The following is a 23,340-nucleotide window of genomic DNA, read 5'->3' as shown; positions in this document are numbered from 1 at the left end:
CCACAGAGACAGCTGAGCACCTCCTCCTTGTGCTGCACACAATAAATCTGCTGCGTTTCCAGGTTGCATAGAAGGTGCTCTCTATCAGAGTGTCACAACCAACCCGACCCCATCTTTTCTGGATGTGTTTCTGTCGTTTGTTCCAAGTCTGTCGTTTCTTCATTTCCAGCACCCAGCGAAACAGCGCTCACTGCCTGCATTAATGAGGCATGTGCTTGTGGGGAGTTCCCGGAGAGGATTAACTGGGGAAGAAACCCCCTGAATGTGAGGGGCAGAGTGTATACAAAGGGGGAGAGGGAAGCAAGTACAATACTGGGAGTCCTTTTCTCTGCTTTCTGAGCAGCTGCAGACCAAGTCACTCCCTCTGTGGCACTGTCCCTGCTATGTTGCATTCCTTTGGACTGGCAGCCCAGATAGACCTTCCTTCCTTCCTTCCTTCCTCCCTTCCTTCCTTCCTTCCTTCCTTTCTTTCTCTCTTTCATTTTTCTATTGATTTTATTGAGCTCCACATTTTTTTCTGCTTCCCTCCCTGCTCTTCCCTTCCCCTTCAGTCCTCTCCCATTGTCCCCATGCTCCCAATTTACTCAGGAGATCTTGTCTTTTTCTACTTCCCATGTAGATTAGATCCGTGTATGTCTCTCTTAGGGTCCTTACTGTTGTCTAGGTTCTCTGGATTGTAAATTGTAGGCTGGTTTTCTCTGCTTTATGTCTAAAAGCCACTTATGAGTGAGAACATATGATATTTGTCTTTCTGGGTCTGGATTACCTCACTCAATATGTTTTCTAGGTCCATCCATTTGCCTGCAAACTTCAAGATGTTATTTTTTCTATGATATAAAGATGAATACTTTGCATTGGTATGGATCTTGGTTTATTGATACAAATTTAAGGTCAATTTTGTCATCTATATTTCTACTCTTACTTAAGGTATGTTTTAAAAGCTCGTTTAATAATGTAATGTATAATTTAAAATTATGGGTTAATAAATAGTCATTTATAATAGTCAAACTTGTAGTCATGTTAGGTTTTCTAGATATATAGAGATATATTTCAGTTAGATAATCTTCAACACTTCAAAGACCTATGACATATGGCATTTAATATGTTTTAAGAACTTAGACTTTCCTCAACAGTGAGACATATCTGACTCTGGCAGTACCAATTACTTCAGAGAAGTTGATGGGCACTGAAGAAACTCGTTAGGAAGTTTGCCTTCAATGTGACAAGGCTAGGCATTTGGGAAAGAAACTGCTCTTGCCTGGGCTGCTTGATGGTATGAACTGGACATGCAGGACCCACAGAAAAGTGGCTGCTGAATTTGCCTAAAGAAGGTGAGACATCCCAGAGAACCTAGACAACAATGAGGACTCTAAGAGAGACATACATGGATTTCATTTACATGGGAAGTAGAAAAAGACAAGATCTCCTGAGTAAATTGGGAGCATGGGGACCTTGGGAGAGGGTTGAAGGGGAGAGGAAAGGCAGGGAGGGGAGCAAAGAAAAAATGTAGAGCTCAATAAAAGTCAATTTTTAAAAAAAGGTGAGACAACCCTTCAGGGTTTCTGCTTCATGAAAGAGTCTGCCAGACATTCTGCAGGACACAGAAGAAAGTGACTGACAAACTGCCAATGTAGGCGAAATAGTCTTTGAAATTTCCTGCTTTATGGAAAAGTCTGATAGATACTATGGGCCTGTAGGCTGAAGATGGATGCCCCACATTACAGAAGAACTTTGGGTGACTTGACTGTCCAGGCAGTGAGATATCTCTGTCAGTTCTAGTTTTGGAAGTTGGCTTACAACGCACTTCCTGTTAACTTAGGTAATATTATATCCTTCTGGGGTATTTTGGAGTTGAAGAATAGATAGTTATAGTTTTCCTTAGTTATGATAAAATAAATTAGATATAAAACTTTAGCCTCACAAAGATAGGATAGTTAATTCGCCAAATGTAAATGGACTAAATATTGTAACTATAATTCTTTCTTGATAACTGCTTTGTATATGTAATTTTACTATGTTAAAGATAAGATCTTCCTTTTTATTTAGAAAGAAAAGGGAAAATGATGTGGGATGTCCTTCTGTATGTGTTGCTTTTATTGGTTGATGAACAAAGCTGCTTTGGCCTGTGGCAGGGCAGAAAAGCCAGGCTGGAAGAGATAGAGACAAAGAATAGGTGGAGTCAGGGAGATGCCATGTAGCTGCTGAAGGAGAAAGACATCACCAGAACCTTACTAGTAGGCCACAGCCTCATGGTGATACACAGATTAATAGAAATGGGATAATTTAAGATGTAAGAGCTAGCTAGGAATATGCCTAAGCTATTGGTTAAACAGTGTTGTAATTAATATAGTTTCTGTGTTATTATTTGGGTCTGGGCAGCCAGGAAATGAAGAAGCATTCTCCAGTTAACCTTTCATCCTTTAAATTAATTTTTGTCAGGAATTTTGGTCACAGCCATGAGAAAGCTAACTATTGACAGATGCCTAGAGTACTAAAATAAGTGGAGTTCTGAGGCGGGCTGAGGGGAGGCAGCCCAGGTGCATAGTGACCTGGGGAACTGACTGGACCCAAGGGAGAGCATTATGTATGTCCTTCCTTTATCCTCTTCGCTAGTGGCCACTGCTCCTCTCTAGGCCTCACATCCCTGCCACAGTTCAGGCCCAGGGCTGTATCAGCAGGTGGGGTTCAGAGACAGTGCAGCATTCTTGCTATTACAGTGCAAAGTAAAAAGGTTATTCTCGGTCCAGTGGAGCTCTTAGACCAGTAGAAGCCACATACCTCCTTGCTTATGACACTAAGCGATGATGTTGACCAGCAGAGATGATGCTCCTCTTCATTTATGACACTGAGTGATGATGTAGACCAGCAGAGACAATGCTCTCCTTCATCCGTGACCTTCAGCAATGATCGCCCACCACTTCCTTCCCTCAGAGGCAGCTCATCTGCTTCATCCTGGATTAGCACTATTCTTTTTCTCGTCCTGACGTTTCTACTTGGTTGTTCCTTTTCTTGCCTTGCATGAGTTCTTGCACATTCTTTAAGGTAAGGCATCCAAGCGAGGTACTGAAAAGAAAAGGGAAAAGAAGCCCCCACCAAAGACATCTCTTGGAAGAGCATCCTTATACAATAAGTTACCAACTATAAAGGATGGTTTCATTTCCACAAAAATTTGTGCCAAAAAAAATTTACTAGGGTTTAACTTTTAGGGTTTTAATTCTCTATTTCTATCTTTGCCCAAGATGCAAACAAACAGTCAGGATAATTACCTTCTTCTCAAGCAATTTAAGTACAAATTTTTTCCCTCTCAGTAACTGACCAAGAACAGCAAATCCAAAATACTCATATTTCAGTTGAAATCAAATAAGATGGAAGAACTGGACAAGTCCATCAGCCTCTCCAAAGAAAACACATTTGCTGTTGGTGTTGTGAAGCCCAATCCCTTCGCAGATTGTCCTCTAGGGGCTCAAAGGGTATTTTTAGGTTTTCCAAAGTTCAGCTTGTCATCCTCAAAACCTCTTCTCCTGTTAGTGCCCTGGTTATGTGCCACACAATCTTCTCCTCTTTCCACAGGACAATTAGGAACCCCTTTCAGCTTCATGAGGAGCAAGGGCTTCAGGAAGTGTTGTCCCACAGGGTCCTGGAAAATGAAACCTAGTGGAAGGAACAATAGAGCAGAATTAGGGGGTACAGGTTAACAATAGAGCAGAATTAGGGGTACAGGTTAACAAAATGGACACAAAACTGCAGCTGATAGCATAAAACTAATGGTGTTTGAATTCTTAATGGACTTTTTTTTTTTGGATAGGGTCTCACTATATAACCCTGGCTGGCCTGGAACTTGCCATGTAGACCACGCTAGCATTGAACTCACACAGAGCAGCCAGTCTCTATTTCTCAGGTGCCAGGATTAAAGATGTGTGCCACCAAACCTAGCTTTGTGGACTTCTTTAATCCAAGTTATGACAATACTAAATGTAACACGTCACAGACAACTGTCTTTAAGTCTGTGCTATAAGACTTTATTGTGACAGGTGGAGAAGGCATGACTGAAGGCCTAAGTCACAAAACCATCCCACACCAGTTCAGAATTATGAATAATAAAAGGGTTATTTATTTAAGGAGAAAACTTACAGATCACTGTCCTAGACAATAGCCCTCTGAGCGAACAGGAACAGAGTAGAGTCTAACAGCGGGAAGAGGGAGCCAGAAGCAAGAGAGCCAGTGCAGGGCTGTGGCTGCTTTTTAAAGCAAAAGAGACCACGTCCAGATAGGCTGGTATCTTAAAGGCTATTGGCTGAAGGAGTGGAAGGACCTCCCACAGCATATGATTGCAGTGTGTTTTACCATTATAATGCCAAATTCATAAATGAAAAGTCTAGAGAAGAACATGAAGTGCCAAGGTGAAAACAAGTTCTGTGGAAACTCCATGTAGTGAAAGAGTGACCCAGCCTGCAGGTCATGGTATTCAGCTCTTCCATAACAGCTACAGATCAGACAGAAGATCACAAGCTCCCCTCTTTGCCCCCGTTCTCCTCTCTCCTCCTCCAGAGAAACCAGGACTGTACAGTCTATTGGGATGACATCTCCAAGCCCACGCTCTACCTCCCGTCACCCAGCTTTGGTCATCCCTCACTATACCTGAATCTGTTGGTGGCTGGGGTGGTTTCCGTGTTAAACTCGGCCACTGGGACTCCCCTGGAGGCCACCTGAGGGGCAAACATGGCAGCTGGGTAGACCACAGAGGATGTTCCCACCTTCAAGGCAATTGGACAATGAGTGCCACTAGGTGAGATGAAAGAGAAGGGAAACTTACTGAGGCCGGGGCGTGGATGGGGGTGTGTGAGGAAAGACAGAAACTGCAGTGCGGGGACAGGTAAAAGCCATGACCTGTCTTTGGTGTTTGGCCAATCACTGGTTGTGGAGAAGAACCATGCAATACAAAAACAGTTAATTAATCCCAGTGATGCATGCCTTTAATCCCAGAACTAGAGAGGATTATAAAACAGGAGGAGACAGCTCTCAGACACAGTCTCATTCTGAGATTCTTGGAGGCAGGATTGCCATTTCAAACTGAGGTCAAGGTGAGAGCCTGTGGCTGACTGTTTTGCTTTTCAGGTCTTCAGGCTGAACCCCAATTTCTCTCTCTGAGGTTTTATTAATGGTGCTTCATTATCATATGTGTACTAGAAAATCATACAGTAAATTAAAAGATGTGGCAGCTTTGGATATATTGGCATGGGATATGCCGACTGAATTATTATATGAATAAAACAGTTTCAAGACAGAATGTGTACTATGTGTATCTGATGTATACATGTCTACATAAGGAAGGGTTTTAATCAGAAATGGTCAACTTTTTGTAGAAAGAGCCATATATTAAAATTGTTAGGTTCTGTAGGCCATCTGCTCTCTGCCAAAAGGACTCAACTCCTGGTCTAGAAGAAAACATCAAAATGCTACCAGTGGTTATCTCCAGATGGTATAATGTGGTGGTTTCTAATTTCCTTCTTAGGTTTTGATTCTTTCCTAGTTTATCAATGACATTTAATAATGAGCATGTATTATATTTAAAATCAAGGCTAGGGTTGGCAAGATAGCCCAGCAGGTAAAGGAGCTTGCTGAAAAAGCCTGGTGACCCAAGTATGTCCCTTAGAACCCACGCAAAACCGGAAGGAGAGAACTGACTCCACAGCGGTGTCCTCTGACCTCCACGTGTGGCACACTTGCACACAAACATCATGCATACACATGCGACAGATAAATAAGGAACTCTGGTGCTTCCCCGATGGCGTTATGATAGTCTATTTATTACATCTCTAAATTTATACTGCTCTATAAAAGCATGTTCCTTTTGTTACTTTGTGGGGGAAGTGAGGCTTTTAAGGATGCTCAGAACATGGTGGTCATGCATAGCTTCATCCTTTAAGATCAGGTCTTGAAGCTGGAGAGATGGCTTGGCGGTTAAGAACAGTTGCTGCTCTGCCAGGGGACCCAGAATTAGTTCCCAGCACCCATGCCAGGTGGCTCACAACTATTTGGAACTCCAGGAGATCCAAAACCCCTGGTCTCTGAGGACGCTGAGCTCAGGTGCATATACCCACACCTAAACATAATTCAAAATAAGGAAACCAATCTTTTAAAAAGATTACTTCTTATTTATTGCTTCTTGGTTTTCTCTGCAGGACACTATGAGACTTCCACTCAAATCTGTGGAATAGGCCTTTACACTATATGAATATGTGTTACAGGGATTGGTTTAATAAAGAAGCTGACAGGTAGAGGTTAGGTGGGACTTGCAGACAAAAAGAGAGTGCGAAAAAGAAGAAGAGAGGAGTCTCAGACTCTCCAGGAGATGCAGAGAAAAGGAGATGAACTTGCCATAGTGAGAAATGATTCTAAGTCATGTAGGAGAGTTTAGATAAGAAATGTGTGTTAATTTAAAATGTAAGAGTTAGCTAGTAATAAGCTTGAGCTATCGGCTGAGCATTTATGATTAATAATAAGTCTCGGTGTGGTTATTTGGGAGCTGTCTGGTGGGAAAGAAAAGTCCACCTACACATCTTTCAGGGGAAGAAGAAGGGAAAGAGTGAAGGGTAAAAGAAGGAAGAGAATCGGAAGGACAAGGAAGAAGGGAGGACGATGGCAACCAGAAGACACTCCACCCCAGCCTTTCCAGGTCCTGAAGACTAAGGACGGGCATGACCTACCACTAGACACAAGTCACAGAGGGCGAGCTCTCTGTCCACCTCCTCCAGAACGGCAGGATCCAGGTTTTCTCCAAACCACACTACATGAGGTCGCAGCAAGCCACCGCATCCTGCCTCCTCACACCTGGAAGAATGTCATCCTTGAATCAGCTCTAACTGCTTGGGACAGGACTGCCCTGGATCCCAGGAAAGCTGTGCTGCTACTCAGGCCAGGAGATGGGAACTTGCCCTGGATGTGGGGCACTCAGGTGACTTTGCCCTAGTAGGTCCTTATCTTGTCTTCATCTACGGAGCTGCGTAGACACTGTTTCCGCTAAGCTTGGCCTGCTAGCTCTAAAAGCTTGTTTCTCTCCCCTCGGTGCACTCATTGGCACAAGCACACTCCCATTGCCCAGACCTGGGCACATCAGCAGCCTCAGAGCTGCCCCAACCGGAACCACCCGTTTCCACCAGTGAGCTGGCTCCTGCGCTTTCTCACAGATCATGTCTTTCCTGAGATTGGCCTACAGCAAGTTCTTGCTCTTCTTCACCTCACTCTGCCTCTTGCTGGAAACCAGCGCTCTGTGCGCAGTAGAGCAGGGGTTCTCCCAACAGAGGGCCTCTCCAGCTTCCTTCTGACTTTTGACTTTGAGACCCTTTTGTTAAATTGCCACAGCTGACCTTGAACTCACTTGTGGGCCAAGCTAACCATGAACTTGTGATCCTCCTGCCTCAACCTTCCAGCCTGGTCTACAGAGTGAGTTCCAGGACAGCCAGGGTTACACAGATAAACCTTGCTGGGGTGGGGGATTTCTCTTCATTCACTCCCTATTACCTCTAAGTAATATAGTCTAGGTTGATGTTCTATAATCTTCTGCCTACTATATCAGCTTCATCTTATTAAGGAAACTTCTAGAATCCCTAGTCTTTTCAATGGAAACTTCAGAATTTATTAATGGAAAGCCTTACTTTAAAAAGATGAAGAAAAGAAAAGAAAAAGAAAAAATGAAAAGGGTCTATGGTTAAAATAAACCAAAGAAGTATCAATATAGCATAACCATAACCACTTTTTAGGAAGAACTGACTCAGGGCTGGAGGAATGGCTCAGTAGTAAAGAGCACACTGCTTTTTCAGAGGACCCACACTAGTCTAGCGGCCCATAATCATCTGTGAATTCCCGGTTCACAAGGGAATCCAAATGTCTCTGACCCCCAAAGATACTGCATTCAGAAATACATACCCACATGCAGGCATACACAAACAGACAAAGTTTTAAAACTTAAACCATTTGTTGTTGTTGTTGTTTTTAGAGGTAATAGAGACAGGGTCTCAATATGTAGCTTAAACTGTCCTGGAACTCACTCTGTAGACCAGGTTGTCCTGGAATTCACAGAGGCCCGCCTGCCTTTGCTCTCCAGTGCTGGGATTAAAGGCATGGGCTCACACTTTGCTGTTTTGTGTATGTGCACATGTGCACACATGTACTGATGCTCTTGCCTGTGCATGTGTGTATGTGTGTCTACCCCCATTGCTCTCCATATTATCTGCTGAGATAAGTCACTGAACCTGGAGGTTGCTGTTTTGGCCAGACTGGCTACCCAGCAAGCCCTGAGAATCTGTCTGTCAGCATGGGTTTCCAGACACTCATGGCAAAGCCCAGCTTTTCTGTGGGTCTTGAGATTCCACATTTAGGTTATTATGTTTGCCTAGCAAGCACTTTACCCGTTGAATAGCTTCCAGCCCCCCAAGAAACACCCTTTGGAAGCACTGTTTCAATTCCTGGTTTTGAAAGTCAGACATTCAAAGCTGGGCAGTGGTGGCACACGCCTTTAATCCCAGCACTCGGGAGGCAGAGTCAGGAGGAGCTCTGTGAGTTGGAGGCCAGCCTGGTCTATAAGAGCTAGCTCCAGGACAGCTAGGACTGTTACATAGAGAAACCCTGTCTCAAAAATAAAAAAAGACCCAGACGTTTAAAAAATCTAATGTACTTTACACTATACAAGATTATATTTTAATTGTTTTAGATTGTTTCTTCTGTGTGATGGGTGTTTTGACTGCATTTAAGTATGTGTGTGCTCCATGAGCATGCAGTGCCCGAGGAGGCCAGAAGAGGGCATCAGATTCCCTGGAACTGGGGTTACAGGCAATTGTGAGCTGCCATGTAGGTGCTGGGAATTAAATCCAGGTCCTCTGGAGTCAGTGCTCTTAACTGCTGAGCCATCTTTCCAGCCCCATTTTATTTCTGTAATTTCACTCTTGCAAGACCTTTGCTACCTCCTCAGTCTTGGATTGGGAGTCATATTGAGGAAGAGGAGGTGGACTATTTATTATTTATACTATAAATATTCTACAATTATGATTATAGTGTGCTTCCTGTGTGCAGATAACTTCACATAACTGCTCCAAAAACTTCCCAGACCTCATCTGTCAGGACTCAAAACACAGAGAGATCAAAGTCGGCCAATGTATTTGTAACTATTGGGGGGTGGGGGGCTTGATGCAGGAAGATCACTCAGGCCTAAGGGTTTGAGGCCAGCCTGGGCAATGCAGTGAAACAGGCTCTTTAAAAAGAACCTGGAAGGTGTTTCACCTTTGGTCCATTCGCCCCTGGACTCAGAGGTCAGGGCTGACGCTTGCATTTGGACATTTCAAAGGCATCTCTCTCACACACACACAGAGTTGAGATTTTGATTTCTAGTTTTTCTTTTCCGCAACCTTGAACACCAGCTCTACATCCATTTTTCTTACTTACCGGGGAAGTTTGTCAACTGGGATTCTGGCGTCTTGGGTCTCTGGTTCTGGAGCCCTAAAGTAAATAGTAAGAAAGAGAAGGAAGAACGTGACATAGTCATTTGTGTAGTGCCTGGCAGCATATGGTACCAAACTTGCTTGCGCATGCTAACTTAGAAGGCTTATAGAAGCATGGACCCTAAATGCTGACCACTGGCTTTGCTTCAAGAGGGAATTTGTGTAGGGGAGAGTCTCAATGGGGGGCGTTTGATGCTTCTCCAATGAAATTATGTTAGATTTTTACTTTGGTAAGTTTATACTGTTCTGAAATGGTCCAGAAGAATTTTTTTCTCAGTAGTTTCCTTAATTTTTCCTACACATTCATCATAAAAATGTTGGGAAATTCCCAAAGATATGAATGAGAAATAAAAATTACCAAAAATCTCTCCATTCCTCACAGTAACAGTTAGTCCTTTCTGGTATTTTCTTGTGATGTTTTAGCTAATATATGGATACATGAAGGTGGAATGTGAATTTGTATAAATAAAATTTGGGGATTAGATCACACAGCAAATACTCGGGCATCTGATAGCTTCTCCTTAGCATGGTAAATTATGAATCAAATATTTCTTTCATCAGATATCTGTACAGTGTCTAGTCTTATGCATTAGAAATACCCACGAGAATCTTCAGTGAATATTCAGTTTCCTCACATTCACGTCCAGCTCAAGGGGAAATGACATGTATTCTGCAGCACGATGTAATTACCCTTTTCCTGCTAACGCTGGACAAATTGGACTCTTGTAGTTCTCAGCGACATTGCCACATGAGGTGCACCGAGTTTTAAACAAGGTCCCTGAAAGAAAAGACGTGTGTCAGCTTGATAGATTTGACAGTCACCTAGCATATACACTTCTGGGCATGTCTGTGAAGATGTTTCCAGAGTTACTGATCTGAGAGAGGAAGGCCAGGCTGGAGCGATAGCTCAATGATTAAAAGCACTTGAGGTGCTTAGAGAGGAGGCAAGATGGATTTCCAGCACCTTCTTCTGGGCTCCAGAGGCAGCAGGCACACATATGGGGCACACATACACACACATAAAGCAAACAGCTCCTTCAGGTCTTAGCTCCAATATGACCAAATTAAGAAATAATATGACCAAATTAATTAAGAAGAAACAACAGTAGAGCCAAGAAGGGGCCACAGCCATATGCAGCCAATTCGCTGCATATACTTCACCTGTCGAGTGCCCAAGGATAAAACGGTTGTCATCCAACCGGGCAGTGGTGGTGCACGCCTTTAATCCCAGCACATGGGAGGCAGAGACAAGCAGATTTCTGTGAGTTTGAGGCTAGCCTGGTCTACAAAGTGAGTTCCAGGACAGCCAAGACTGTTCGCAGAGAAACCCTGTCTCGAGACCCCCCCCCCAAAAAAAAAGGTTGTCATCCATTCAGAACACAGTAGAGGTTGCTACTGTCCAAAGCAAGCATCTCCAATTCTTACAAGCTACCCAAGCTGTGTGACTGTGAGCTGTGGCATTTCAACCTCAGGAGGACAGGAATTGAGCTCATGAAGTCTCAAAGGCCCAAGTACTCCTGCCGCTACTTAGATCTGTTGGTGCTGACCCATGACCTCCACCAAAGTCCATGTAAAGAGCTGGCTTTAGAAAGACAAAAGAAAAAAACATCTGGGAAAAATAAAATCATAAAAAATAAATAAAATATTTAAAAAAGAAAAACCTTTTGAAAGAGGGAGGATGATCCACCTTAAATACAAGTGGGAGCACCCCAGAGGCAAGGGCCATGAACTAAATAAAAAGGGGGGCACACACAGGTCTCTGAGTGTGGGGCCAGCCTGGTCTACTTAGTGAGTTCTAGTACAGCCAGGGCTACACAGAGTGTATATATACACATATACATATATGTATATTGTGCACAGAGAAGCACTAGGTTCAACACTCTCTGCTTCCCGAGGGCAGCTGCAATAAGAACAGACCCTTACACAGGGAGTCAAAAGAATCCACACTTAACTGTGTCACCTAAAACTGTGGTTCCCAAGGAAACCACCTTTCTCTGAAGTTGTTTTTGCCAGGCATTTAGTCACAGTGAGAAAAAAGTAACTGTTTTAGGGATTTTGGGGGGGGGGGGAGGGTGTTACTATCTTTCTCAGTTTGGTCCCAATTCTACACTCCAGACTCCAACCATCCTCCTGCCTCAGCCTCCTACTTATTTGAGACTATAGATGGGTGTCAACACTTAGCTTACATATCTTAAAATGATAACTGGGTTTAATGATACGAAGGAGTGTCCTTTATTTTTCCCTCAGAAAAAGAGTTCTCATCATTTGTAACAGGAAAGAAAACTCCCACCTAGAGTGCGTATGCACCCTTTTGTAATTCTTCAACGAAGACTGTGAAACAGGTGCCATCACCCTCGCTTTGTGCATGGCAAAGCAAACGGCTCGCATGTGGACGCCGAAGAGAAATAGGCAGAGACTCGTGGGAAATGGCACACAGCTGGCAGAAGTTAAGTGTTAACCAAAGAACAGATTTCTGCATTAGGTGACCCCAAGCAGACTGAAAGCAGGTCTTCACTGCACGGATACAGCATCGATGTGGAGGTCTTCACTGCCCTGATAAAGCACAGACAACATGGGTGGGCTGATTCTCAACTTGTTCACATGGAAACGCATTCCTTGGGTTTGTAGCTTTGTAGACACCAATTCTAATGGCCTTGGACAGACCACCACCCAGGAAGGAAGCCAAAGGGACCCAAGACAAAATTACAAACAGGGTGGGCTTGTTACAGAACAGGGCCTGGGCCAACACCTCCCTCGGGCTCCAGGGTGGAGCAGGATGGCTCCGGTGGCAAATTCCCTACTGAGGACAAAGGATAAATAAAGAAACACCCCAGGAGGTTGAAGTCACACCGACCACATCCGGCTGAAGCCACAGTGGTCCTGGCACCCAGGCCTTTCTCCTTCCCTCTCTGGGTAGCAGCGTCACAGCACAGCCTACTCCCACAGGTGGCTGTGTACACAGTGATTCTCTAGTGTACAGGACACCAGTAACACCCAATACTATGCAGTGGGGGCTTTGGGAGAAATGCAGGTTTTGTTTTGGTGTTCAAGTAGGACCTGTTTAGTTGAAACCCAAGGGTGTTGACACTGTGGTTCTCAATCCATACCCCAACTAGCAGATTACAGGACATAACAAAGGAGGGGTGCCAAGATGTCCCTTGCACCAGCAGGAGCTGTTCAGGTGCTACCAGGCTTTCCCGGGGAAGTGCCACAACATCCTGCGGGAGGGACAGGTGTGAGGAGGTGTGTAGGGTGGAGAGGCTGTTTTAAAATCTGGTCTCCAGCAGGGGTGGTGTCGGCACACGCCTTTAATCCCAGCACTTGGGAGGCAGAGGCAGGCAGATCCCTGTGAGTTAACAGACCAGCCTGGTCTACAAAGTGAGTTCCAGGATAGCCAGGGTTACACACAGAGAAACCCCGTCTTGTAAACAACAACAACAACAACAAAAATAAATCTGGTCGGCCTCACCGTGGATCTCCAGCAGGTTCTTGGTGCCAGCCTTGCGGTGGAGCTCATCGATGTTCTGGGTGATGACTACAACCCGTCGGCCCTGGTCACGTAGCCGGGCTTCACACTGGGCAATGGCCAGGTGCCCGGGATTGGGTTCCTTGCTCTTCATGACCTCCCTCCGGTAGTGGTAGAACTCCCACACCTGTGATGGGTTGCGGGCAAAGGCCTGGGGAGTCGCCAGGTCCTGAGGGGAGAGGTAGAAGTCAGGGAGGGATCTGTGGAGGTGGAGAGGGGCCGCTGTAGGTCTGGCTAGACTGTGTGGCACCAGCCTAGATCCCAGTCCTGGGACTAACCTAGGCTTAGACAGCCACTTCCCTACTCATGAGACAGAAGCAATGGATCCTACCTCGCTCATCTCACAAATTATGAACAGGAAGTAAAGAGACAAGTGGGAAGTATCTGGAATGATACAGCTACATGTACTTGTATGTAAGCCACACACATATGCATGCACATATATGCATGCACATACAAACTACATGCACATACACATAGCTATACATACTTGCATGCAAGTCAGATACATATACACACATATACACAATTACATGCATGAAGCTACATATTATAGCATGCAAACCACACACACACAACACACACACATATATATATATGCTTACACACAACTATGCAATATTTCCCGCTATGTACATATGGTTACATGTACTCAGAGGTATACATGTATACATGCATACAACTAAACATAAACGTTTAGTTACATAGACGTACACATGAACAAATATATGCAGACAGCCATACAACTGTATAGATACATGCTACATCTATTTACACACAAACCACATGTATGTATTTACATATAAAAACTACACACATGCATATGGCTATGTATTGATAAACTACACACTTATACATATATAAAGGAAGGTCAGGAGAACTTGGGCCAATCTGGAAAACAGAGCTCAGTCCCTTTAAGAAAGACTGCTCCTTGCTTGGAAGGGGGGAGGTGGCACCCCTTACCCTCCCACCTTCCCACCCCCACCCCAGGGGACTGAACTGCTACAAAATGGCCAGCAGGGGGAGGACTTCTAGGAGTCTATAAAAAATCCAAACTAGAGTCTCTGGCAGACTACCTCCATGGGCCCCTCCCATGCCCTTGATAGGAGCTGTTTGTTATAACAAAGTTTGTCTATCTTGTTGTTTTTCTCTTTGTGGCAGGGCCTTCCGGTTCTGCTTCAATCTGTAACTTTCACTCCGTCAACTGCCCCCAGGATGGTAACCCACTTTGCCTCTAAACCCTTAGGGTCTCTGATTCCACTTTGGGGCAGGGCAGGGCAGGGCAGGGCAGGGCAGGGCAGGGCAGGGCAGGGCAGGGCACGGCAGGGCATCCCTGCCTCAGATCTCTGGCTGTCACACAGCCAGTGGCTTCTCTGTCTCCCAGTTACTTGACATTCCTATCTGAGTCTCTCCAGGACATACAATTCTTGGTCCCATGGAATGCACTCGCTGGTACCCTAGATGACCACCCCTCACCCAAGATACTCATAGCACATAAGTATGCACACATACAGCTATACATACTTACAGACTAGACAGAAATGCGTATGTACCCAACCACACACACATATGAGCCACATTAAATACACACATACATAAAACAATACATATTAACAATATATGAAAGATCTATACTTAAGGTCCTGGCCCTCTTCTTAGACAGTTCTTTCCTGTGATAGAGGGCACAGCACAGCTGTCTGGGCTGGCAGCTGACAGGAAGTGCACAGGAAATTCTGAACAGTCATGGAAATGTTCTGTATCCTGCCTGTGGTACCTTGGGTCAGCATGCAACCATGCACTCAACAAATGCAGCATTTCAGGCCGTGTTAATTTCAAAAAGAAGCATATCAAACAGCTGCTGTGATCTGAGACACTGGCTTCTGACCTCCCAAAGAGAAAGATGTTCAGGCTACAGGACTGCCTGCAAACCTCATGGAGGCACTCTGGGGTCCTAGGCACCATGGCCACAGCTTGTGGGAGTCACCACGCATGGTGAGGGAGGCTCTCCAGGGATGCTGTGACTTACAATAACTCCTCAACCAAACTCTTGCTATAACTCCAGTAAAAAAAAAAACCACGCTACTTCACCCAAATGGACGGTGGTGCAATCCTGACTTTGGTCGGTCTTGCACTCCCTTTCGGAGGTGAAATGTGTGTGTGTCTCATGGTTCACGCACATGAGTATGCAGATGTGCACACGTGTGCATGAGTAGTCAGAAGTCAGAGGAGGATGTCTTCCTGATGCTTCTGCCTTACTCCCTTGAGACACAGTTTCTCGGAGAATTAGAAGCTTGCTGTTTAGGCAAGGCTGGCTGGACAGCCAACTTCTAGGATTTTCCTGTCTCCACTTTCCAGTGTTGGGGTTTCAAGCCTACAGGTATGCTCCGCTCTTCATGTGCATGCTGGGAGTCAATCTCAGGTTCCCATGCTTGATGCTTGCACAGCAGGTGCTCTCCCACACTAACCCCATCTCCCTGGTCCCGAATTTGCTATCACCGTCATCATAGAGACTGGGTTGACACCAACACCAAGAGGACAAAATGGTTACTGCCAAATTCAAACACTGCCCTTGGGCTTCAGGTCTATATGTGGATGCTGAATCAACCGCCATAATAGCTTCATTCGGAAAAGCCTTTGGTAGTCTGGAAGCGTTACTCACCTGAGCTTGCCATTTTCTCCAATAACCTCCAGCTCCTCTGAAAGTTGGAACCCCGCTCTCCGCACTAACGCCAGCCCCTGAGATGATGGCTATGTGCTTGGCGTTTGCAAAACACTTCCGAAAATCTGCCATATCTAAACAGAGAATAAAGCCCGTGTCAATCCAGAGTACCAATGGGACACTGATATTCCACACCAATTGTCTATGGCATAAAACTTGAATAAAATTACACTGTAAGATACTCCAATAGGGGCCGAAGAATATGGCTCAGCAATCAAGAGCACTTGTGGCTCTTACAGAGGACTGGCGTTCAGTTCCCAGCACCTACCTGGTACTTCACAACCATTTCTAACTCCAGTTCCAGATATTTCTGGTGCCCTCTTCTGACCACTGTGGGCAAGAGGTACATGCACACACACATATAGGCAAACACTCGTACACATTAAATAAACAAACCTTCAAAAACTGAAAGATTTAAGATATCCCAATAAAAAGTATTCCTCAGGGCTGGTGAGATGTCTCAAATAAATAAGGTTTAAAAAACATTCCCTGCACCATGGAGACATCATCGCGTACACTTAATATGTGGGTGTATGGTAACTCAAGGAAATGAGGGCTTTGGGCACACACCTAGCATGGCATCTCAGCTCCACGTTCCAGCCCACTGTGTGATCTGAAGGGCTTACACTCTGTATACTCGGTTCCGTGGGTTGCTTGGCATGCATGATGCTCTTACCTTAGAGCACGGTCATGAAAATGTAACAGGGTTGATGGAGCCAGAGTTCTTGTGGGAAGTCAAGACAAAGGAAGCCTCTGTGCTTGTGAGAAACCTGACCTGAGGCTCACTAGACACCAAGCATATAAAATTCTCCTCGTGCTTACTTGCCCTGTGAAAATCATGCTACAGCGTCCTCAGCATCGTGACCAACATAGGCATTGATAAGATTGACTTACTTGAACTTGGACGAGCCATGGTGAGGCAGATCTTGCTTCGCGGGGAGGCTGGAGGCTTCAGTCCACAACACAGCTGGGAAATGAATCGGCCGGGAACGGTCTGGAGCGGTCGCATCAGGGTTTCTTTGAAGTACTGCTTCTCCAGCAGGCTTTAGAAATGTTACAAAACGACGTAGAAACAATCCTAAAACATTTAAATACGTAGCGTTCTTTGTCTCCTTAGAGGAGTTATTGCTGTATATAAGTATAAACATTTTGCTACTTGATTCAAGATAACTAGTCCTAAGTGGAAAATCTCATAAATACACTCAGCCAGCAGAACACTTCAAATGTGCTCACAACACCACTTATTGTGAAATCTGTTAGAATAAAGACCAAACATCTTATGATTTCTAATTTTATTTTATTTTTTTATTTTTATTTATTTTTTTTTTTTGAGACAGAGTCTAGTTACATATTACAGGGTAGGAACTTAAGAGGAACTTATTTTGACAGTGTGTGCATTGTACCACAGTAAACCCCAACTAGAAATCAGATGCAAATATACTGACATTTCCAGGGTAACCTGTCTCTGTTGTGAGTAGAGACACCCCACAGGAAGCCTGGGATGCTCAGACTGGAAAGGTGGGAAAAGGGAGCCAGAATGGATATCTTAGTCTGGCGAATGAGGAAGATTGACACAGGGGCTCATACTATGCCCCAAACTGGCTTAGGACTCACCGTGCCGTCCAGGCTGGCCTGGAATTCATGACAATTCTGTTTCAACTTTATAATAGCTAGGATTACAGATGTGAGCCACCAAACCCAGACTTCACTGTTGCCTGCCTCATATCACACATAAAAAAATCAATTAGAAATGGATTAAAGACTTAAGCCCATCACCTGAACCTGACACGCCAAGAGAAAAAGAGATGGAAGTCCTGACATGGCTGGGGCAGTGGTTTCTTAGCTAGAGCCTAAACACGGGTGATAGAAGCAGAAACAGACAAACAGGCTGATAAAGGAATCAGTCATTCACACAGTTGGAGAAAATACTTCAAACCATACAGCTGATAAATGCTAATGTCTAAACTATAAGAAGGGCGGCTGGAGAGATGGCTCAGCAGGTAAGAGCACTGACTGCTCTTCCAGGGGACCAGAGTTTGACTCCTAGCATCCATACGGTGGCTCACAACTGTCTATAATTCCAGTTCTAGAGAATTCAACATCCTCTTCTGGCCTCCTCGGACACCATACACGTGGTATATAGAAACATATGCAGGCAAAGCACCCATACACATCAAGTTAAAAAAAAAATAAATCTCAAAAATTTGTAAGTAATTTAAATAAAATAAAATACGCGGAGGGCTGGTGATATGACTCAGAGGGTAAAGGCATTTGCCACCAAGCCTGAAGACCTGAGTTCAATCTCTGGTGATAAAAGGAGAGAATCAACTCCTGCAATTGTCCTCTGATCTCCACGAGTGCCATGTCATGTACATAACACACACACACACACGCACACATATTTACATATATATTTATATATTTTTAAACTGAGTTGCAAGAAAGCAGCCTAGCTTTAGAAATGAGCAGAGTTCCCAGATGGGTATTTCTCAAAAGAAGATACTGAGGCAAAGAAAATGAAATCACAATGAACTCTCACCGCAGCTCTGATGGTGTGGCTATTATCACAAGGACAAACGCTAATGTTAACAAGGATGTGGAGGAAATGTCAGCACAGCCATTCTGGGAAAGAACATAGAGATTCCTCAAAAATTCAAACCAGAATTACCACGCATTCTAGGGATTGGAGGTCAGTATGTGGGAGAGGCATCTGCACTTGAACGCTAACTTTCGTGTTATCCACATGGAAACAGTCTAGGTGTTAATCAACAGAGGAATAAATAAAATAAAATTGCATACGTAATGCAATATTAAAAGAAAGGATTCTATCGTTTGTGACAAAGTGGATGATCCTATTAAAATAAGTGAAATAATCTAAGCACAGCCAGGCAGGCATCCTGACCTGACGTGCGGAGGATATAAAGTCAAACTCACAGAAGCAAAGGACGGGTGATGGTTACCAGGGACTGGGTGTGGGGGACAATATGGGGCGCAGAGATGTTTGCCAAGGGGCACAGACTCTGGGCAAGAGAGAATACGTTTTGCTGGTCTAGTGCCCAGCACAGTAACCATAGTAGATAATGATGGAATGCACGTTTCAAAATTTTGAAACAACTAGAAAGGTTCTTACCACTAAAAAATAGTAAGATGGTAGACACGTTGATTAGCTTGACTTACTCTTATTGTATATAATACATATATCAAAACACCCCACTGCACCCCAGAAATATACACAATTATCTCTTATCAACTGAAATGCAGGAGTCATGGGATAGAATATATGGCAACTGTATTGGCAGAAACGCTCACAGGTTGTCAGCAAAGACTCTTTGGACACCAAAAGCTCCACAATTGAGATCAATACGCCAGTCCCAGACTTTGACGCGGACTGGCTCCACTCGCACCCGCTCCTGTCAAGGCTACCTGGCATTAAAACCTAAGGAAGAGTAGAGCCTAGGACCCAACCTCTCCGAACACCTGCGTGCGGGGCTTCCAGCCCCCACCCTCTGAGGGTTTTCCTCCAACCTCGCTGCAGCTGATCGCTCCTGATCTCCTATCTTCCCTAGAGCTGAAAACTGCGCCTCTATTCCTCATCCCCCGCCCTAACCTCCACACCACTTGCAAAACTTTGGGGCACCATCCTCCGGCTGCTGGCTTGGCCTTAACCTTTCCCCATTTCTCTGTTGCCATGATCCTCAAATCCTACGGGCTCTACCTCCCTACCTTCAGACTGTGTCGCCATCCGCTGTTTTCTGCATTCCCACCGCCACCACTACAGCCTGCCCCTGTCACCTTAGCCAAAGGGCCCTTCCTCCAGGTCACCTCCTTCCGGGGCCCAAGTTGCTCCCAGGAGTTTCAACCACCCACCCTGTCGCTGGCTTCCCTACCGACGCCCGGCCGCGCATGCGCGGGGTGGGGCGCGCAGAGCCAGGACAAAGCTAGGACCTCCCCCCATAGCCAGGCATAAAACGCACCTGCAGAAAGCGGTGGGGACCGAGCGGGCAGGAGAGGCCGCGGGGCGGAGCGCTCTGCATCCTAGTGTCCCGCCCCGGCTACAGCGGCCTCTGCCGGAGACCCGGAGACCCGGAGCGAGGCCCAGGCCAGCCTTGGCTCAGCTTTTCTTTGCGGGTTTCCGTGGGACCAGGAGTCAGAGGAAGGTGCGGGAACTTGCTTGCCTCTTTATGATCTTCCAAGGTTCGTTGCACTTCCCAGATAGGTCATGAACTACCGCTTGCTCTGCTGCCTCCTTGAACACACTGGGGGACGACAGTTTCAGTACAGAATCATTTCCTATGAATTTCTGTGGCAAACCCTGGCGAGTCGGTTCCAGGCTAGCCCAACCTCTCTAACCTGAGAGGCTGTTTCACTGCTGCTGGTACCAAGATTCACCAACTTTACGGACTTCTCCGCCTAAGATATTGGTGATGGACCAGAAAGGGAAATTGTATGAGAACTTGGGAGCAAATTGGTTCACGTTTATCTTTCTCTTTCCCAGCCTAAAACCTCAGATGCCCCGTTGGCGGGACATTCTGCCCACTTTGAAGCCCCCCTTAAGATCTATCAGCACCCCCAGAGACTTGCAGAAAAAGAAAACGAAGCAGGCTTTCATATCTGGCTGTTAACATAAGGCTGTTGTTGTTTTTCTAGTCGAATGCACGGTGTTTGCCTGGCGCCGGGTACTTCTGATCAAATCAAGCGTGTGGATGGAGTTAAATCTTCCCGTCATCTGATGAAATGGATACTGTTGTCTTCACTTCGCAGCTGAGCAAACTGAGGCCCAGGAAAGTCAAGCAACTAACTGTCCAAGGCACAAAGCTTTTGATTCGTGGGTTTGAGATTTGGACCTAAGTGTGGCAATAGGGACACAGGAGACAGGCGTCAAGGTTACCATGAAAGAAGCCAGCTGGCAGACAGACTGTAAAGTCTTCCCCACCAGGGTTTCATGCAACATAGCAGAGAGGGTCAGGACTATGGAAACAACCCATAAAGGCTCACTACCCTAGTGGCTGGAGGCTGTTAAGAGTCTCCACCCCCTTTTCCACCTCTCTAAACTATTCAGTCCTCGGAGAAGTTCCCCTTCTTAGTAAACTGTCTCTGCTTCTAACACTGTCCCTGTGGCCCTGTACCCTTTGTCCTGAGACATGAGACCCTAGAATCCCAGCTGGTGACCTCCGAACTCATCAATAACCTAAGTGCTCCAGAGACAGGTGCTGTGGGATATTTGTGCACTGTGTGAAGACGTGTTGCTGTGATTGGTGTAATAAGAAAGCCAAATGGCCAATAGCTAGGCAGGAGAGATTAGGCGGGACTTCCAGGTGAAGAGAGGAAGCCAGAGGGACCAATCTAGGTGCACAAGCGATGCCAGCCAATAGAGAACAAGTTGGACATAAGGAACAGAGGAAAGATAACGGAGTTAAAGCAACTGAGTCATGTGATAGAACGTAGGTTAATAGAAATAGGTTAAGTTATAAGAGCTACTTAGAAAAAAAAGCCTAGATTAAGGTCAAGCTTTCATAATTAAAAGTCCCCTTGTCGTTATTTGTGGGCTGCAGTCCAGATGAGAAAGCTTACTACATCCAAGCCACTACCTATGATGCCTGGGCAAAGTACTGTATTTCAGTACTTTGCTTTTTTTTTCTTTTGCTGTTGGGACTATTGAACCCTGGATTGAACCTCATGCTAGGCAAACTGTATCACTGAGCTACCTCTCCAGCCCCTTTGTTGCTTTTCATGCTTATGACAGCGACCACCATATGTTAATCCTTCATTATCGATACTTGGAGGACTGGGGGAGAGATAGCTCCTCATTGCAATTTCCAGACCTGATATGTAGTCTTCCATCACCCATGGGTTCTGCCAATTCTGAGGTTCTCTAATCCATCTATGTCCAGGGGACTTTCCCCACGGCCACCCCTGATGCACTGTCCACTCCAGCCTTTCTTCTAGGCTCGGAAAGGTCAGCTTTTCCCGACCTCACCACTGGAGAGACGTTCCCTCGGAATCAGCGGTCCAGAAAGTACATCGCAGGGCTCGCAGGAAAGTTCAATGTCTGTGGTGAGACTTTCCCGACTCAGGCTTCAGACTTGCTCATCCACACCATGATAGGTGTACATGGTCGAAGAGGCCATTAAAAGAGGCCTGGCTAGCTGGGAGGACAATAGAGAAGAGTCTCGTAAGCAAAAGGAGGGATTCTAGAGCCCTGAAAAGCAATCCCTTCTCAGGGAAGACAGGAAGGCACACTGAGCAACTGCAAAAGAATCTGCGGTGGTTCTGGAGTTTGGGGGCGGCCGCGTTCCAGGCGCTGTACAGTTATGACTTCCGCCCCTGCCCCTTGACAACGTGAGTACTTGAGAGTGGAAAGGGCTGATATAAGATGAAAGCGCTTGGCTCATTAAGCTCTGCCATGCTTGGATGCTGAGGACCTAGCCCAGAGCCTCGAGAGTATAAGCTTAAAGCGAGCTGAGCTTGTAACTCATTACCCATCACTCTGCAGGGCTCAGGGGACACTGCCCGAGACAACTGCCGAGCAGAAGAGTGGCTCGGGGCTTGAGGATGCTTCTTGCCCTCTCCCTTGGAAAAATAAAATAAAGACAAAGCCTAGGAGGTTATGTGGTGTCCGATAGATAAAAAGAAAGTTATTAGAGTGATAAGTGACCTTTCGTGTTTTCCACAGGTGGATGACATTATTGGAGGTCGGGTGGTTCTCAGCCTGTGGGTCGCAATCCCTCTGGGAGTCAAGCATCCCTTTCATGGGGATCTCATATCCTGCATATCCGATCTTTACATTATGATTCATAATACTAACAAAATTAATTATGAGGAAGCAATGAAAATAATTTTATGGTTGGAATCCCCACAACATGAGGAACTGCATTAAAAGGTCAGAGCGTGAGGAAGGAGGACCACTGCTCCAGAGGGAGAGCACTCTGACCAGGGCAAGCAGCAGAAACCAACGCTGAAGGGCTGGTTTAATTAGAAAAAAATGACTTTGTTAATCCTAGGTAACAGCTGTTCCTACCCCTCCCCAAATGGAAACAACTTCTACTGGGCAGAATTCTCCAGAGGAACTGAGAGAATGAATATATATTAAAGTAGGGGTTTATTATACTGCTAACTTGTCAGGAGCTATGGCCACCTGGGAAGAAGGAATCTAACTTGAAAAACGTGTCTCCATCAGATTGGCCCGTAGGCAAGTTTGTGAGGCTTTCCCTTGGTTAATGATTAACGTGGGAGGACCCGGCCCACTGCGAGTGGTACCACCCATAAGCACGTGGTCCCGGGGTACATAAGAAACAAGCTGAGTGAGCCCTAAGAGCAAGCCAGCAGGAAGCCTTCCCCTGTGGCATCTGCTCGAGTTCCTGTCCTGACTTTCCTCCATGAAGGACCGTGGTGTGGAAGTGTAAGCCAAACAACTCCATTCCTTTCCAAGTTGCTTTTGGTCAAAGTGTTCTACCACAGCACCAGAAAGCAAACTGATACACTGGTAGAGGCCGGGATAGTCCAACAATGGCTGTCTGCCCACAGAGAGCCTGAGAACCCAGATGCTGCTTGGTGCGTGAGGCCAGATGCTTGGGCAGGCTAATGGCCTGGAGGATTCCTGG

At 45.6% G+C, this 23,340-nt stretch overlaps 1 protein-coding gene and 1 long non-coding RNA gene across 13 annotated transcripts; one reads left to right on the top strand and one right to left on the bottom strand.

Annotated features, from left to right (window-relative positions):
- Positions 1–3,189: 3,189 nt before the first annotated feature.
- Positions 3,190–19,737, bottom strand: Sirt5 (sirtuin 5). Of its 12 annotated transcripts, XM_038333874.2 has the most exons (10): positions 19,532–19,548; positions 17,354–17,454; positions 16,634–16,782; positions 15,680–15,813; positions 12,964–13,189; positions 10,185–10,272; positions 9,439–9,492; positions 6,708–6,831; positions 4,639–4,754; positions 3,190–3,651 (listed from the first exon to the last, which is right to left on the bottom strand). In XM_038333874.2, exons 2-10 carry the CDS (start codon positions 17,380–17,382, stop codon positions 3,576–3,578), a joined length of 996 nt encoding a protein of 331 aa, XP_038189802.1. In that variant the 5' UTR covers positions 17,383–17,454; positions 19,532–19,548; the 3' UTR covers positions 3,190–3,575. The 12 variants fall into 12 exon arrangements, with proteins under 12 accessions (XP_038189802.1, XP_038189808.1, XP_038189807.1 ...); XM_038333880.2 differs by lacking the exons at positions 17,354–17,454; positions 19,532–19,548 and adding an exon at positions 19,714–19,737 and having other exon boundaries at positions 16,634–16,817; XM_038333879.2 differs by lacking the exons at positions 17,354–17,454; positions 19,532–19,548 and adding an exon at positions 19,607–19,708 and having other exon boundaries at positions 16,634–16,817.
- On the top strand, positions 19,720–22,347 carry LOC121677215. The gene is made up of 2 exons (XR_006020836.1): positions 19,720–19,933; positions 20,387–22,347. It is a non-coding gene; the product is annotated as an uncharacterized LOC121677215 (long non-coding RNA).
- The last annotated feature ends 993 nt before the right edge of the window (positions 22,348–23,340 follow it).

This window comes from Arvicola amphibius, chromosome 6 (assembly GCF_903992535.2).
Source record: "Arvicola amphibius chromosome 6, mArvAmp1.2, whole genome shotgun sequence".
Taxonomy (NCBI): domain Eukaryota; kingdom Metazoa; phylum Chordata; class Mammalia; order Rodentia; family Cricetidae; genus Arvicola; species Arvicola amphibius.
This window is presented reverse-complemented; position numbering and strand designations above follow the sequence as displayed.